Here is a 17,381-nt window from a genome sequence, read left to right as displayed (position 1 = left end):
TCCAAGGTTTCTGCATTTTAAAATAAAAACTTCTCTTCATCCACCCTTATCTTAGGGAGTTCCTCTGGGCCACATCTGCAAGCCCAGTTGTCTTCTGAGATGATGCAAACAGGTCAGGGAAGATGCTAGCCTTCCCCGGCTGGGGTCAGGGTTCGCCCACCCACATCGCTATCTAAGGCCCACACCTTCCTTTGTATGACACGCTTTATGTGGAAGGTCCCTAGGATAGAGAAGGGAATGTCATCACCAGCACCCTTGTTGGGGATAGAAGCATGCAGAAGTGGATAGGAAGGCAATGACTCAGAATGGCTTTACTCAGAAGTTGAGGCCATGGCAGGGCCAGGAGTGCCCCAAGGCCCAGCTTCTACAAAGCCTGGAAGAGAAAAGGCTGCCCCTGTTCCAGAAAGGCTCAGGCTGTCAAGTCTTGCGGGCTGACAGGAAGAGCCTCACCACACTCCACACCACAGGTGCCAGGCTCAGGAGTCCACTACTGGGTCTTGCAGTCCCCGTCACTGCTGTGGGCCATCTTGACATTCTTCAGCATCTCCTGCAGCTCCGACTCGGCCACCAGGACCTCCTTTGGCTTCTGGTACTATAGATGGAGCCATGAAGACACAATTCAGTCACATCTCTAAACACACACACACACACACACACACACACACACACACTCTCTCTCTCTCTCTCTCTCTCTCTCTCTCTCTCTCTCTCTCTCTCTCTCTCAGGGCCCCTTCTGATCCCTTTATTCAAAAATGAGGAAATTGAGGTTAAGGGTTAAATGATTTGTTCAAGGTCACATGGCTGGGTAGGAGCAGGTCTTGAACAAGAACCCCAGTCCTATGATTTCCACCATCACCATCACCCTCTATTCTCTAGCTGAGAGCCCCCACCCTGCTCTCTCCATGCGAAGTACAGATGTCTGTTCTGTAGCAAGCACACCACAGGGGTTAGGGCTAGACTCCTATGGAATGGGAAATGGGCAGGGAAAGAAGGAACCTCTCCCTGATGCAGTGGCCTGGGTGAATCTTACAGAGATGATCAGCGTGCAGTTGGCATACGCAAAGCTCAGCAAAGAATCATCCAGAGGTAGCTGGTATCTGTCCAGATCAGAAATGGAGAACTTCTTGTAGTACCTGTGGGGACACAAAGGGGCCATAAAGACATCCTACAAGGTTACTCCAACAGTTGGGCATCAGGCCTTGTGCTGCCAAGCTTCTATACAGTTCTCTCACACCTTCCGACAGCCAGAGAGGAGGAAGGGAAGCCAGTTAGAGCACCAGCAGTTTGGAACTTAGTGGTTCTGGGAAGAAGGAAAGGCCTATGGCTTGACCAGCAGTAAAAAGGCAGAATTGGTCAGGATTCCTTGACTAGACCAGGGGTTAGAGGGACTCTTACTTCAAGCTTAGAACTACCAAAAACATGCAGAAGAAACATGGAATATGCAGGTAGCTCAAGCAAGCCAGGCCTCTGTACCCCAAGGAAATGGGACATATGTACTAACAAGGGACTCAATAAAGGCTGTCCCCCAAAGCTGGGGACTGACAGCTGCCATTTACATGGGATTTCCTCTGAAGGTCTCAGCTACCTTTTCCTCTGTTAGGGTCTCTCAAGGCTTTATTAGCTTGTAGGCCAGAGAGGGAAGTACATCCACAGGAGGAAGCTGCCTGAGAGGATAACCACTCTGGACTACTTTGCTGGCCCTGTGAGTGTACTGCTCTATTTTCACATACCTCCCACACCACACACACCACTATCATCTGCAGGTGCCAATCCAGAGATTAATGATCCCTTTTAGAAAAAAAAAACAAATAAACAGAAAAAAAACCCAGATAGCAACACCAAGTCCATAATGTGTGTAACTGGACTTTGCTTTGCAGGAAATTTGACCTCCTTTACCCAAGAGGAAACTTGGGTGCAGAGAGGTGAAATGCCTTGCCTGGTTTCACAGCCAGTTGTCAATGCAGTCAGGATAGAAATTTCTTATTCCTGGTCTGGTGCTTATCATGCCAGGACACAAAGAATGGCCTACTCGTCTCTAGCAACAGGCCTACTGGCATTTTCCTTAGTGGAAGTGTAGTGAGGCTCTGTCAGTGGCTGCCAGACCTGTCACCCAGGCACAGCATCACTGCTGCTGCCCGGGGTGTGTGGGTTCGGAAGGGAAGCGCCGCAGGCAGGTACAAACAAACTCAAGTGAGGGGCCCTCAGAGGATAGGGCTTTTAATACTTCAGAGGAGCCTGGTCCTTGTGGTGACAGCTACCTCGAGTCCACTTCAAAAGCCCTGATGCCCTGGGGACTCAGAGAGCTGACATCAATGCAGTACTTTTGCCCTGCTCTCCCTGCCCAAATCCCTTAGTTTAGCAGAGGCTCTCCTCCCAGGTCCCCCGCTCCCCGCCAAGGTGCTGGGACCCATGGCAGGAAAAGAATGTTTACTTAAAGGCTGACAGTTCAAAAGGAGTGGGGGCTGGGAGATCCTAATGGCACCACAGGTTTGCTTTATTTTCCAAAGCTCTGCCCCAGGGAAAGGCGATCCATCTGCCTGCAAACCGGGGTGGAATGCCGGCCTCATCCTCTTCCTAGCCAGCCCAGGCTGAGGTCTTTTCCTGGGGCCTTTGGTCTGGCCAGCAAAGGTGGCAGACACTGATAATAGGGGGGAGTCAAAGGTTAAACAGAAAAGATTAGATGAACACAAAGGCTTGTTAGGAAGTGTTAACATCTTCCCTGCAAATATACACAAGATGCTGAACTGGGAGAGAAGCAGCCCAGGCACATGCAGCCCAGCCAAACCCGAGGGGCCTGTGTAGGCCTTGTTCTGCAGAGCATGGGGACATCCTTTCTACCGACCTGGCTTGTGTGCTGGTGGGACAGGGACATACCTGTGCACCCTCAGAAGGGCACCATCAAGCCACATGCCCCAGGCTGGGGCAGTGGAACTAGAAAAAGAATTTGAGAGCTTTGCCTTAAGGGCCCTGACGGCAACAACATCAAAGAGAACTTGAGGTGCATGGCTTACCCCCTTCTCTGTCCTACACCCACCTCCTTTCAAGAGGGACTTCACGAGCCTAGAGGATAGGGCAGTGGAAGCAGTGCGTCTGGAGACTCAGTTTTGTTTTGAGTTTATTCTAATGGGTTTAGTTTATTGGTTGAGGTTAAACAATTTTCCCCAGAAGGTCCTAACAGGCAGCGTTCAAGGGAGTATGGAGTGTCCCTCCTCAGGGACAGCCCCCCGTCCCTCGTTCCCTGACCTTTGGGTTTGCCTTGAGAGGAACTGCACTTGACTTGTTCATCAGCACTTGGACTAGAGAGAGACCCACTGTGCTTCTGGAGAAGCCAGAATACTCAATCTCAGGCAGCCCTAGATAGGCAGCAAACATTTCTTAGGCATCAACTGTGTGCCAGGCCTTGAGCTGTGAGCCTAGGGATTTAAGGGTGAAGAAGAAACAAGGCCCCGTGCCCGCCTGAAGAGACCATGTTGTGTTTCTGCTAAAAGTTAAACTCTTACAGCAGGTGGTTCCTGGGTTTTTGCAGATGCCCCAACACACTCCCAATTCCATCTCCCTTCATTGTTCTCAGTCTCAGTGACACAATGAGAGGTGACATTTATTAATACTTTATTTTATGCCAGGCACTGTTCTATACACATGGAATCCTTAAAACAGTCCTACTCAGGTTGTTTACTTCTATTACCATCTTTTACAGAGGAGGAAACTGAGACACAGAAAAGTTAGGTATCTTGCCCAAGTCATAAAACTGGTAAATACAGATGTTCTAATAACAAATGATAACTCCCCATTCTTCTGCCCCTTCCATCTTTCTAGTCTCACTTCTAAGTAACAGATCATCGGATGTAAATTCCCTGCATCTGTCCAAGAATGGGGCGGATATGGGAGGTGGGCTCCCCAGGGATCCAGCCACTTTGCAGGTCCCCACAGCGCTCTAACACATGGTGATCTTTCTGAATCTCAAAAGTGTTCAAAAGACATATGTGGAAGCAAAGGCTCTCAGGAGGACTCCTGGCCCTGCCCTGTGACCCTGGGCAGACCAATTAGCTTTTGGGCCTCAGTTTCTTCCTTAAATATAGGAGTTGTCCTAGATAAACTTTAAGTCTACAGGTGCTAGTCCAACAGGCCAGAAGAAGCCAACTTTCTTCAGCGTGTGCCAAAAGGAAAGCTCTTTTATTTTGGCTATTTCAGAAATGACCTACCAGCCCTGGCCAGGTGGCTCAGTTGATTGGAGCATTATCCCATATACCAAAAGTTCGTGGATTCGATCCCTGGCCAGGGCACATACCTAGGTTGTGGGTTCAATCTCCAGTCGGAGCCTCTGGAGGAGGCAACCAACCAATGTTTCTGTCTCTGCCTCTCTCTCACCCTTCCTCTCTCTCTAAAAATCAATGAACATATCCAAGTGAGGATTATTAAAAGAAGAAGAAATGGCCCGTCGCACCCCATCACTCTCTTCCCACTGTATTGCCTTCCCAATTCCCAACCCTTTCCCAACCCATTTTCCCTTGCAGTGAACTGGGAAAGAGCACAGAGGCCAGGTCTTCTGAGAAAGACGCTAGAGGACAGGCTTAAAGTAGAAGCAGGGACACTGTATACAGTCACACGGGCCATGCCCCACACACCTCCAGGGGCATGCTGTATATCTGCACTCAGGGTTGGCCAGAATAGTCCAGAGAAGCTTCCAGCCAGTCCAACCTTAGAAAATCAGTGGGCAAATCTTCCTTCTTTCTTAAATGTCAAGGCTCTGGGCAAACTATTCATCCCTGCCTGTAGTAGCCCCTCCTTGAGAGTCACAGTACACATTCACATACTTGTTTAATTCAGAGTTTCTTAAAGGTATTTCAGCACAGAATCTTTTTTTTTTCTAGCTGTGTCTGTTAACACCTCCTCTAGTGTTAGTATCACTGAGGTCAGATCAGCCAGGCTCCCTTCACATCCCAATTTTCAAAGAATCATTGAGGACCTGCTTATGGCCGGCCATTGTGTTGGGCATTTGTGCATATGGGATTCCATCAAATTCCCCAATCTGTGAGAAAGGTATGAGTGTTCTCCTGTGATGGATGAGGAAACCTCTCCCAAAATACTACAACTAATACATGGCAAAGGCCAGATTTCAGCCAACACAGTCCCACTCCAGAGCCCTGGCGCCTTCCACTTACAGCTGCCAGCTTATAGGATGACGATAAGAACCTTCTTTTTGCACAACCGCTCTTAACAGGAACAGATGGCGCCACACTGGGATCCTGGAGAAGCACTTTCTTCCTTCCCTCACTAATACTTGAGACCAAGGACATGATACACTGGAATCAATTCCTTCAGTAAAAGTAGCCAGCCCAGCCCTGGCTCGGTAGCTCAGTTAGTTAGAGTGTCATCCCAGTATGCCAAGATTGCAGGTCCGGATCCTCCATCAGGACACACAAGAATCAACCAATAAATGCATAAATAAGAGACGGAACAAGTGGCTATTTCTGTCTCTCCCTCTCCCTACTCTTCCCCTCTCTCTCTCAAATCAATAAAAAAATTAATAAAAGAAAAAAGTAGCCAACCCAGTTCTTCAGGGACAAGGCAGGTATGGATAAAGGAAATCTGGCTTTTACTAGTAACAACACTCCAGACTGGGGCAGGCATGGAACCTTCAGGTCAATGAAGAAGGCAAACTGCAGGTGCCTGGGCTTTGAGACCATTACTAACTTTACCTTTGGCAAGTCTGACTTTACAGATACACTTACATAATCATTAATCTATAATGCAAGAATAAAAATATGTACCCTGCCCACCTCCAGATGGTGTGATAATCAGAAAATAGATGTTTAAAGTATTCTGAGAAAGTTAAACATTGCTCAAAGGAAAAGCCATAAAGTTCTGTTTAATTAGTGGTAGTAAAGGTACAGGACACATTGCTACTCCAGGTAGAAGATGAAAATGCCACTAAGCTCAGAATTAAGGGTTTAGCGATCCCTCTCACCCACCTCCTTGCAGAGGGACCTGGGGAAGGCTGGGCTGAGCCAGGCTGGGTCACTGGACCAGACTCAGTGCTGGCTCCAAAATGGGCAAACTCTTCTCCCCTCCAATCTCTGGCCCTGCCCCCTCCTGAGGCACTACTCCCATCCCACATGGCCTCACCTATCAGTTAAAAAATGTACCCCCTGCCCCTTGGGCACTGGAGTGGGCCTCCAGCCAGCGAGTTCCTGGCCAACAGCGCCACCTATAGCTGAGTACGCGCAGGAGATGGGACCCAGAGGATCTGCACTGACGTGAATTTTTGGTGAGCTAGCTAGCTTCTCTTCTCTCCCTGGTAATCACATTTCTGCCTGATATCTGTATTCGACAGTGACCTCTGGGGGACAAAAGGGAGGCAGCAGCCAGCTCCACAAACTGCTGGGCTGCAGATTCAAGTGCTGTCAGAGCACTTTTGTCCCCATTTGGACCCAAGGCCTCTTACGCCAGGGAATGCTTGCTGAAGTAGAGAGTTTGTTTTCCTACAGGCAATTTCTCAGTTGTCTGAAATTGCTAAATTCCACTTTAGGCACTGACTCCTGTTAATGATGAGAACAATAACAGGAATGAAGTGCCTTTTGTCTGAGGGCTTCGAAGTGCTTTATAAACGCAAACTCTTATTATTATAACTTTATAGACAAGGCCCACTGCAGGGGCTACTGGCTGCATGTACAGCAATAATCCTGAAATTAACTCATTCATCTCCACCTCTTCCCTGTCTCCTTAACCCGGCCAAAGTGATAGGGTGGGGGGGGGGGCACCATAAAAAGTGGGCAGGACCCAGGGCTGCACTTGGGGGAGCGTGGGAACCATGCTGCTTCCCCGTGGGCCTTGTGGGCCTGAGGGACAGGGGAGGGGAGGGGCGGTGGGCACCACACTATCTGAGAAGATGGACAAAGAGCTGGGCCTTCCTTAATGCACATAAACCAGTAAGGTCAGCTACATTAAGCTTAGCACCCCAAGAGGCATGTTGGGTGGCTTCAAAGCTTGTGGACCAGTAACTCATAAAAACCTTTCATTTCAATGCCCCAAATCTATGTCATTGCGATCCCCCTGGCCCACAGCAAAACTGATTAATGACAGGGCTCTTCTCTCTCCTGTGACCAGTCAGAGCTCCAGAAACCCAAATAGGATCAATACATTTCCAAGATGGTCAGCCTAGAAGCAGCCCTGCCAGGATCAAATGTCCATCTCAGTCACCTCGGTCCCCTCAACCCCACATTTTGCCTCCCCCTAGCAGACAACGAGGAGGGGAGAAAAGGGAAGTTGAGTACCTCTTTTGAAACATAATGCAAGACTTTCAAGAGGCCAAAGCACTGACCACTGTCCCTCAGTCCAGGGAGAGGTCAGGTTGGCTGCTCCTGGGCCAACACTTGAAAGTCCTATAACTGTCACCTCGCACAGGTGTACCTTCCAGGTCCTAGCTCCCTTCCAGGCCAGCCCTAACAGTGATTATCATCAGGCCAAGTTCACTATGGACTGGATCCAGCCAGAGGTCAAGGTCACAATAACCTTACAACGGAAGCACCTAAGATCATAAGTTATCCCCTCATCTCCTCATTTATTCAAAAAATATTTATTGAGGGCCCTGGCTGCTGTGGCTCAGTGGATTGAGCGTAGGCCTGTAAGCCAAGTGTCGCTGGTTTGATTCCCAGTCAGGGCACATTACTAAGTTGCATGTCAGGTCCCCAGTTCGGGGCACGAGTGAGAGGCAACCACACAGTGATGTTTCTCTCCCTCTCTTTCTCCTTTCCCCTCTCTCTAAAAATAAAATAAATAAATAAATAAATTATTTAAAAAATATATTTATTGAGTCCTAGTATATGCAAGGTACTGGACCAGACACTTGTTTAAATTTCTTTGCCCTGATAAAGTTAATTACATTATTATAACTTGTCCTGTAGGAGAAAGCCCTTCAGTGTTGATCGCCTACTGCAGTTTCAGGACAGCCCTTCTCCCTTCCTTCCTCAGAGCTAGAAGAGGAGGCTTCTCTGCCCCTCCCCCACCCAGGGTAGGGAGCAGTCTGAGCCTTAAGCCGGGTCCAACTCCACCCACATCCTGCTCACACACAGACAGGCCTCTGCCAACCACGCTACTTACTTTTTGTTGGTGGTTCTGACAACAACGCAGCGCTCCTGCTGGTCCACAGAGATACTATAGACATCCTTAGGGTAGGGGAGGTTTCGAATCCGCCACTGGAAACACATCTTGGTGTCCTTGCGCATGAAGATGGGCTGTAGAAGGCAATCCAACGCCCCGACCATTCTTGGGGAGGGGTAGGAAGGAATGGCCCCCCTCCACAAATCTCTGCCCTCTGGTGCTTCTATCACTGTGACATTCCAGGCCCAGAGCCCTTGCCCTGGGATGACCGAGCCAAAAACCCCTTGGGTATTCATTCAGGCAAACACTTCTAGAGCACTGTGTCCAGGTGGGCACACTGGAGATGAAGCGGGGAAGAAGATATGGTCCCTGTCCTCAAGGGCTGGCAGCCCACTCCCCACTCAGTGCTGCCTCCCCAAGACACCTGATAGATAAACATACGTTGGCATTGCTTTCCTTGATGAGTTCAGGCCCCAGGTTCCCTGCTCCATGGGGTGCTGGCTCTCCCACCTCAATCTGCCACTGGCCGAAGGCTCCCAGGGCACTTTTTACACGCCACTTTCTTACTGGGGAGAGAAAGAAGTGATGGGATCATGGGAAAGGGGCTCTGCTCTGTTCTGCTGAATCATTGACATCACATTAGGTAAAGGGAGCAGGGTAAAAGTGGGAGCTACAGGTGAGGGTTAGGAAAAGGGTAGCTATTGTAACTGGGAAAATTTGGATCCCAGAATGAGTGAGTTGACATGCATTTTTTCCCTCTGAAAATGTGCAAAGGAAAAATGAATTAAGAGGGTGAAAGCTGGTAGGCATATTTGCCTTATGATTCAGAAAGTTCAAATGTAGAAATTCACTCATTTCAGGTATATCTGAACAAAGGTAAGCACACACCATACTTTAAATTATTTATATAAGATCTAATGTGAGTTTTTTGTGAAGAATCATCCTTTTATAATGCAAACAACTATCTCTTATTTACCTTGCTTTACAAGCCAGGTGTTTGCATAAAGCTTTTTTTTTCCAAGTAAGGAACATACATTACAGAAATTATAAAGGAAAAAACTAGTTCAATGGACATTCTGAAAAGCCCTGCTGGGAACCCCACTCAGCCGACCTGTGACCTCTCTGTTCCTCTCCCTTCCTGCGGCACTGGGGTGTACTCCAGCCTGGGCAGCCCAGATGCTGCTAATGCTGTTGTTAGGAGCTAAACAACTCAGAAAGGGCCAGGGATCCTGCTGCAGCTATTCCAGTTAGTTGCTTTTCCTGGGCTGGGGCGGCGGGGGCTGGGGGTGGGGTGGGTGGGCAGGGATGAGAGCTGCAGCCTGACTCTCTAAATCAGGGGATCAGTGGGCTTCCTTGAGACCTTTTGAGCAGCTGTGCCTAACCCAAACACCCTCGTTGCTCTAAGTAAGGCACGCAAGCTGAACACAAAAGTGTGCTGTAAAATTAGAATTTTCTCTTGAATGTGTACTTTTACAAGGTCTGCTGCATTCTGCAGTGTGATTTTATTACGTCTTAGGGCCAAAAATTCTCCCTAGAAACACATTTCCAAGTTTATAATGAAAATTAATATGGAAGAGTAAAACTTGGAAATATGCTTTATAGGCAACTATTTTTTTTTTTCCACAAAATACTTCTACTCTTTTAAGTGAATGGACTGTAACCAGGAATACATCCAAATCTATTCATGTAATACAGCACCGCGCTTAACTGGAAGCCAGCCTTCTGGGGGCCTCTATCACAGTCACAAACTCAGAAGTGACAAATGCCTTCAAGCAGCAGCTTATTGTGACAAGACCCACACACCTAACTCGACCGCTCCTGGATTCTTACTCAGACTATGTATATAAAATGCTACGTGCAGAATATGGCAGGAAATTAATTGTCTTCCCAGGTATGTGGGCATGAGGGAACAGCTCACCTCAGAGGGCAGCGTCAGGACTACAAAGCACAGGGGACCATTCAGTGTGAGGGCAGATACGCGCCCTGAGACCCGAGGGGCTGCTATATGAGATACAGTCACCACAGATCTTCACGGGGCAGGTCCCTCAGAAAGCATCTAGTCCGATGCCTGTGTTTTTTAAATGAGAAATAGCATTTCTTCCCTTGCCACCACTCTGCAGGGGACAGAGAAGGAGGAATTATCAAGGCTCAGAGAGATAAACTGACTTGCAAGAGCTACAGTTACGATTCAGGTCTCCCAATTTCAAGTCCAGAATTTGAATCATTAATAAAAGGCTAAATTATATTCTATAAATATTCAATAAGCATTATGATATTTAGAAAGGTTTCTATTTTTTTAAGTAGCTCTACTTCTCTTTTTATATTTTAGCCTTTAAAGGAAAAACTTGGATTATTTTAAAATATAATTTACCTATCTGGGGCTGGATATGTGAGGTGCTCTCCTAACCATGGGACTTGTTAAATCATATGTCCTAAAGCTGGACAGCACTATGGCTAGGAGAGGAAATTCTGATCCCAGTATTCCCTGTCTATTCTTTAACTCCAAGGAAATGTTGGGTTTTGCACAGAAGCCTCCCCAAGGAGCACACTGAGGAGGAGGAAAATTAGCTACTCATTTCTTTACTACTGACCTTAAAAGCTATTCAGGTTACAGGAACTTGGCACCCTTGGCTGTTTTAGCTTTTTTAAAAAAATAAAATAAAGCCTTGGGATTAAATTCTTTGTTAGAATGCATTAGAAAGTATCCCTACTCATTCCCTTATGAAATGCAATAAACGATTTTGGTGAGGTTCTTGTTATGTTTTCCCATGGACGTGGGCATGAATGCACACATGCAAATCTGCATTTTGCGTTTCTTGTTCTGTCTTTGTTCCTGAACTCAAGGACAGCTCCTCCGGCAACAGAAGACTGTTTCCACCTGCTGTCACTCTGATTTGATTATATGTTAAACCCAAACTGGTGTGTGCAAGGCAGCTCCCTGGGACGCTGTCATATCTTTCCGGCTAAGCCAGGGTCAGTCCTTGGAAAGGAGACTTCCAATGACCCTGTTAAGGGTCTGATGGGGAATATATGAAGGAAGCAGTGCCTGGGGGCTTTTTCCTAAGTCAGCAGGAAGCAGGCTGATGTCCAGGACTGCTTGCTAAAGGAGGTCCCATCTTTCAGGTGGGCTGCAAAGTAGAGGTCCTAAAAGCCTCTTTCCCCAAAGCTCAAAGCCCTGGCCCATTTCCAATGTGGATAATTACATTCCCCCTTCCTAAATACTCCCTGCAGCTTAAACTAGATGTAGGATTCTTCTTTTCTGCCCTAAAACACTGCAACATTGCTATGTGGCCATTAAACAGCTGCCACGGCCCATCCCCGAGGAGGCTGAAGGGAATCGAGTGGGTCATTTATAAAGCTAGTGAAGTGCTTGGGGATGAAAGTGCTCAACATCCTCCAAATGCAGCCTGGGGTGGTTAGGCTGGCGGTCAAATACCAAAGCAGATTAGGCCGATAATCCAAATGTAATCGCTGGGGGATGGCCTGCCCTTCAGCCTCTGCCCCCCTGGACATGCTGTGTTCTACTGGGCTGGTTTGATGTTCCGATCATTGTTATGGGGCCCTTCAGTTTTTTCCTCTATGAATACATACAGCATTCATTGTGGGGGGTAGGAATGAATAGCACTGACAGGGTAGAAAATAATATGACACTACCATGCTTATGAACACAGAGTGGACAAACTCCATCCTAGACAGACGCACCATTGGCAATTCTTCCCCTGTAAATTACTTTCTGGGTTTTTCTAACAGAATACCAGTTTGGCCAATTATCAAATTTATTAGCTTGAAAAAAATGGAAATTATTCCCATTTACGGCCACAAAAACCCTGTCCATATTTTACTTCATAGAATGCACAAGTAAAAGTCAGCTCAGGCCCAGGGAGTACTTATATTCAACACTTAATAATGAACAGTATTTTGCAAGGGCAGCTGCCGGGGGTGCGGTGACGGGGGACAGTGGTTAGAGATGAGTAAGAAAAGGATCAGCTGCTCCATGGATCCGGTGGTTCTCTCTGCCCATCTCTGTCCTGCTCTCACCAGCCCCTACTCAGGTCATGCTGAGGAGAGCAAAATTTAATAAGAAGAAAATAAAGCAGGATTAAATATTCTCAACTCCCAACCGTATGTTGTGGCAGACTAAAGCATGGGCTCTTAATCAGACAGACCTAGGTTTAAATCCTGGCTCAGAAACTAAACAGCAACGTGACTCTCAACAAGGGTCTTAACCTCTTGGAACTGCCTTTTAATTTTTTACCTGTAATGCAGGGACACCAGTACTTACCTCACTGGGCTGTATGAGGATGATCACATGAGATCATTCACAGAAAGCACTTAGCATGGCACCCAATAAAAGTTATGGTAGTAACATCATTATCAGGTAAACTTTAGACAAACAATGTTCTCCTGTGAACCTCCATTTCTGCTTTTAAGAAAGTGGAGTTATATCGCTTCTTGACCTTTTTTTTTTTTTTTGGCTAAGATCAAGTATAGAAAAATGAGTTTGGAGGCCTCTATTTCCCACCTGCCAAGAGAAGTGACAGGTTAACATAGGATGCTACAAATGAAGGAACCTGAACTTTTTCATTTTAATTTCACATCCAAGTGCAACTAAGGGGCCTGGGTTTTATTTGTTTGTTTGTTTTTATAGCCACAGCAGCTATGGCTGTTTGATTTGCTCTGTGTGAAAAGGTGATGCTGGGGGCTGGGGGAGAGGAGCTGAGCCTAGACTCTGGCCTGGTGATGGTGGTGGTTAGCCCACGTGACCTCTGCTTTCATAAGCTCGCCCCTGTTAGGCATTCCAAGGCTGTCACCCCCTGGGAGCGCTATAAATTACAATGCATTGTGAGGATATTACTACTGTATTGGTTTCCACCAAATCAGTGTCATATGCTAAACACATCAAGATTTTTAATAGCACCAGACTAAACCAATTGGGACTGGGGCCCAAGCAGCTCATAATGAGGAGGGATCAACACTTCACTCTGTGACTGAACATGCGCAGGACACACATTTTAGGACTGGAGACTAAGAGAATGCAAACCAGTGTAATCTGTGTTGTCGGTTCTGGACATTTATGAGCTGTCAGAAAAAGGGAAAAAGAAATTCCCTCACCAATCCTACCTGTCGATCAGACCCAGGAAGAAATTAAAGTCAAGAATAATGACAAGAAAAAAAATCCAGTCCATGATTCCAGCATTGGTCTTAGAATTTCAGGTAGAACTTAATAAAGAGACTAACTCCCATTGCTGACAGCCTCAGGCCCTGGGTCAAAGAACCAGCCACCTAGCTCTGGGAAGTCAGTTAATGCTGATGTGTAGACCTGGGAACAGAGAGTGGACAAATCAAATAATTCCCAGAAATCTGAGCTGGAGCCCCTATTCCTGAGCCTATTCTTGGAGGAAAAGAGCTGCAGGAACACAAATGATAATCCTACAAAATTACCATTTCTAGCCCCTACTCCCTTTGATTCTGACATTCTCTAAGATAAAGGTCAATATTTAATAGTGCTGCCTCTGAGACAAGGTCAGGAACTACTGCCTCTGATACTTGCTTGTCCTTAGTGTGGTTTCTTTAAAAAACAAGCAAAAAAAAAAAATATATATATATATATATATATATATATATATATATGCAGTGAAAAGCCTGCCCTTATCATTATCCAGCCTACAAGACTCACTTCCAATTCTGCCTTCTTGGTAAATTTTTTCCCAATGGACTCTCCACATTCCCATTCCTACCTTATAAAAATTACTCACTCTCTCATTTGTTTGGGGTGGAATGGGATTTACTGGTCAAACAAACTCCCACTCCACCTCTGGTGTCCAGCCCTGACCTCAGATTATTCTCAGGAACAATCCTGCCTCAAAGGCCTCAGTTTTCCCTCGCTCCCACATTTGGTGGTAGGTTCCTCCTTCGAGCCTCAGGCTAGGAGTGTGTGCTTAGGTCACCCCAAGTGTTCCTAAGGGCCCACTGGGAGTCCGTCACTTACCAAGTAGTTCCTTCGTCTTCTCATCATATTCTTCAGCCATTTCCTTCCCATCTGGGAACAAATAGTGCACCTTCCTTTTCCCTATGCACAAAGCAGAGAGTGCCTTAACCCCAAGCCTCCTCTTGCCTTGTGCCTTACAGATCAAGGGGTCTACCTGGGAAACACCAACAGCCTTGGGCATACTAAGAAACCCTCCCAGGGCCTCCCACTCCTTGCCAACCACCGTCCACTATTACTTTAAGACATGTCTTGGGACTCTCTTCCTTTCTGAAGATTTCTTTCAACATATCTTTGCCCTGCTGTTTCTTCTATCAGCAATAGCTCCATATTTCTTTCCATCTGTTGAACTCCTCCTCACCCTTCAAAACCTAGCTCAAATATCACTTCCATTGGGAAGTCTTCCTAAAATATCACCCCCAGCCACATTGGCAAAATTTGCTTCCTTGTTTATACCCTTCTAATACTTTATTCAGTGGAGCATTTACCACATAGTATGATACTTTTAAAAGCATCTCTCTCTTCAGGAATGATATATTTTTCTCTCCTCAGTTCCTAAAACAAGCTTATGTTCTCAGGATAGTAAACTGGGTTTCCCAACCAAGTACTCCCTTTAGCCATGCAATTGTTCTGCCTTCTTCTGCACACCTCTAGGCCATTCCTATCACACAGTCACACGATGTTAGTCCCCATGTTTTCTTCATGGCATTTACCTTATTATTTTACATTTGTGTGACTGGTTACTGCCTGTCTCTTCTACTAGATAAGAGGGGTTTTATCTCCCCTGCCTATAGTTTTCCTAACACCATGTACCTGGCATTTCCCCTATTTTTAGACAGGTAAGTGGATAAAGGTAGATTCCTCAGTGAGACTAATAACAGAAGACTAATGCCCAGTTAACAGGTCCAACATACATTTGATGAATACAAGAACCAAGGCCCTAAACCAGAGTCAAGGGTGTCACTAACCAAAACCTGCAATTATATCCTATCTACCAAGCCTTTTTCCTGTCCAATTCACTCCCCAAAGACATTGTTCTCTAGAGTAGTTCCTAATATAATATATTCTGGGGAACTCACCCCTGAAATCTGCATGTCTTTCAGCAGCCCTCTAGGTCACACCATCCTTAATCATTTGGATAGCTCAAAGAGCTGGAAGGAGTGGGGTATAAGGTGTTGCCTGTGAGTAGCTGAGGGTGTTTCTGGCCCGACCCTCTTCTCCCCCTGGAGTCCAGTCTTGAGTCCAGGCAGGATGCAATGCTTACTATTGGCCAGGTACTTTACATGTTTTACTGTACTCAATTCTCATAATAATCCTATGTGCCCCCATTCATAAATGAGGAAAATTCAGGCTTAAAGGTCATACAATTCGTCCAAGGTCATAAGGCTAGGACATGATGGGCCCAGGATTAAACTCGAGACCAAAGTCCATGCTCTTATAACCATACTAGGATAATCTGTATGGTTTAAATATTTGTAAGGTTGACGTTGTTCCATGGGTTTACTGGTTGTGTTTCTAGTGAATCACCTGTTTAGGCCTTAGCCTATTTTACTTGGGTATTCATGTTTCTCTTACTAATCTAATTGAGCTTTGGATATATTAACCATATGTCATATATGTTGCAAATATTGCTTCAATTGCCTTTTAAGTTTACTTAAAGTGAGTTTTCTCAAACAAGTGTTTAGTTTTTATATAGTCAACTGTTTTTTCTTTGTGGTTACTACCCAGTTGTACTTAGAATATTCTCCCTTACCCAAAGATTATATAATTTTTATCTATAGTTTACTCTAATATGTATTTGTTATATAAGTAGGTACATATATGTATGTGAATATAAAAAATTTTAAGTATTTTGTTTAAAATTATGTGTATATGCATAGAAAAAATACAGAAGTTTGTGTATGAAAATGTAAATTATGATTATCTCTGGAAGGTAGGATTATGGGTAACTTGTTTATTTATTTTTCATATCTCCACAATGGACGTAAATTATTTCTTGAAAAAAAATGTATTGGGTTCTCATTACCAATAGCAGTGATTCTTGGTAGGAAGGAGATAACATCTCCCACCCAGCCACACACCAGGAAGGTAAATCTACAGGAGAGATTTGACAAAGTGTATCCATGTATTTAATAATGGTTTGCTTATTGTCTTTTTCTATCTTCTCTAGTACACAGCTTGGCACATGGTAAAGCCTCCTTAAATGCTGTGTTTATGAATGAGCAAATGAGCAGCTGATTTTAATTTCCGTGCTTCCCTAATTGGCCTTTGCCTACAGTTGTGAATCCCTAATAGGTACCCTAAAAACTACAGGAATTAAGACCTAATTCATTCTGGCTGCCATGTGGGTCCAGGAAGGGGCCTTGAAGTTCTGGTGGTGGTGATGAGGGTGGGTACCCTACATCCGCCAATCCCAGAAGGGAAATCAGAATTCCATACCTCTGTGCCATCTCTTCTAGGCACAGACCCCAGGCCCTTGCTCAGTCTCCCCTAAAAACCCGTGAAACATTTTAAAAGGTCACTTACAAACAATATTACAGCTAGAAAGCACCTCAGAGATAACAGGGAGGCCATCCACCTCATTTTACACATGAGGAAAGTGAGGTCCAAACAAGTACAGGGGCAGATTGGAGAGCCCGATGAATTAATGGCAGAGTCGTAATTAGCACCTGACATCTCTTGACACTTTCCATGACACCAGGCTGCATTCAGCAGTGGAACCCCAAAAGTAAGGTTCATGAGATTCCAGGTCAAGATGCAGTTGTACCTGACTGGGTGGGAATCTCGGGCTGACCTAAAACCCTCTTGGATCAGTTTTCTCTTCTGTAAAATGGGTGGAAAATTAACAGCCTTTCGGGACAGCAGTGAGAGGCAAACGACATAATGAAGGTGAAAGGAATTATGTGTTATTTATTAGTAACAGATCTCCGAGCAGAGCGAAGTGGTACACAGGAAACTAGGGGGTATCCAGAGATGCGTGTTCCAATTACATCATCTCTCTGGGCCTCAGTTTCCTCATTTGTAAATGCAGGACCTGGGTTGGGTGGCGGCCGAGACTCTGCCAGCTCTGCCGTCCCAGGCTCTGGGCCCTTTCCGGAGGCGCCAGAGCGGAGGGCCGGAGCCTAGGGTAAGGATCGAGGGAACTCGCGGGGAACGTCGAGTTACCATCTTGCAGCAGTGCTGTCTTCTCAGCAGCCCGCAGACTCTCCAGCCACCGCGTCACCGCCATCTTCCCTCCGCCCAGTTGTGCGCCCGGCCGCTACCATGGCGACCGTTCGGCTTAGGGTCACTTCCG

The 17,381-nt window shown here is 46.1% G+C and overlaps 1 protein-coding gene across 1 annotated transcript; it reads right to left on the bottom strand.

Moving 5' to 3' along the window:
- Positions 1-285: 285 nt before the first annotated feature.
- Positions 286-17,366, bottom strand: DPCD (deleted in primary ciliary dyskinesia homolog (mouse)). The gene is made up of 6 exons (XM_090278446.1): positions 17,252-17,366; positions 14,090-14,170; positions 8,542-8,666; positions 8,101-8,234; positions 1,031-1,133; positions 286-592 (listed from the first exon to the last, which is right to left on the bottom strand). Exons 1-6 carry the CDS (start codon positions 17,313-17,315, stop codon positions 488-490), a joined length of 612 nt encoding a protein of 203 aa, XP_090134572.1. The 5' UTR covers positions 17,316-17,366; the 3' UTR covers positions 286-487.
- Positions 17,367-17,381: the final 15 nt, after the last annotated feature.

The sequence above is a fragment of the Furipterus horrens genome, unplaced genomic scaffold, assembly GCF_987537825.1.
Source record: "Furipterus horrens unplaced genomic scaffold, mFurHor1.1.pri manual_scaffold_5, whole genome shotgun sequence".
Classification (NCBI taxonomy): Eukaryota; Metazoa; Chordata; class Mammalia; order Chiroptera; family Furipteridae; genus Furipterus; species Furipterus horrens.
This window is presented reverse-complemented; position numbering and strand designations above follow the sequence as displayed.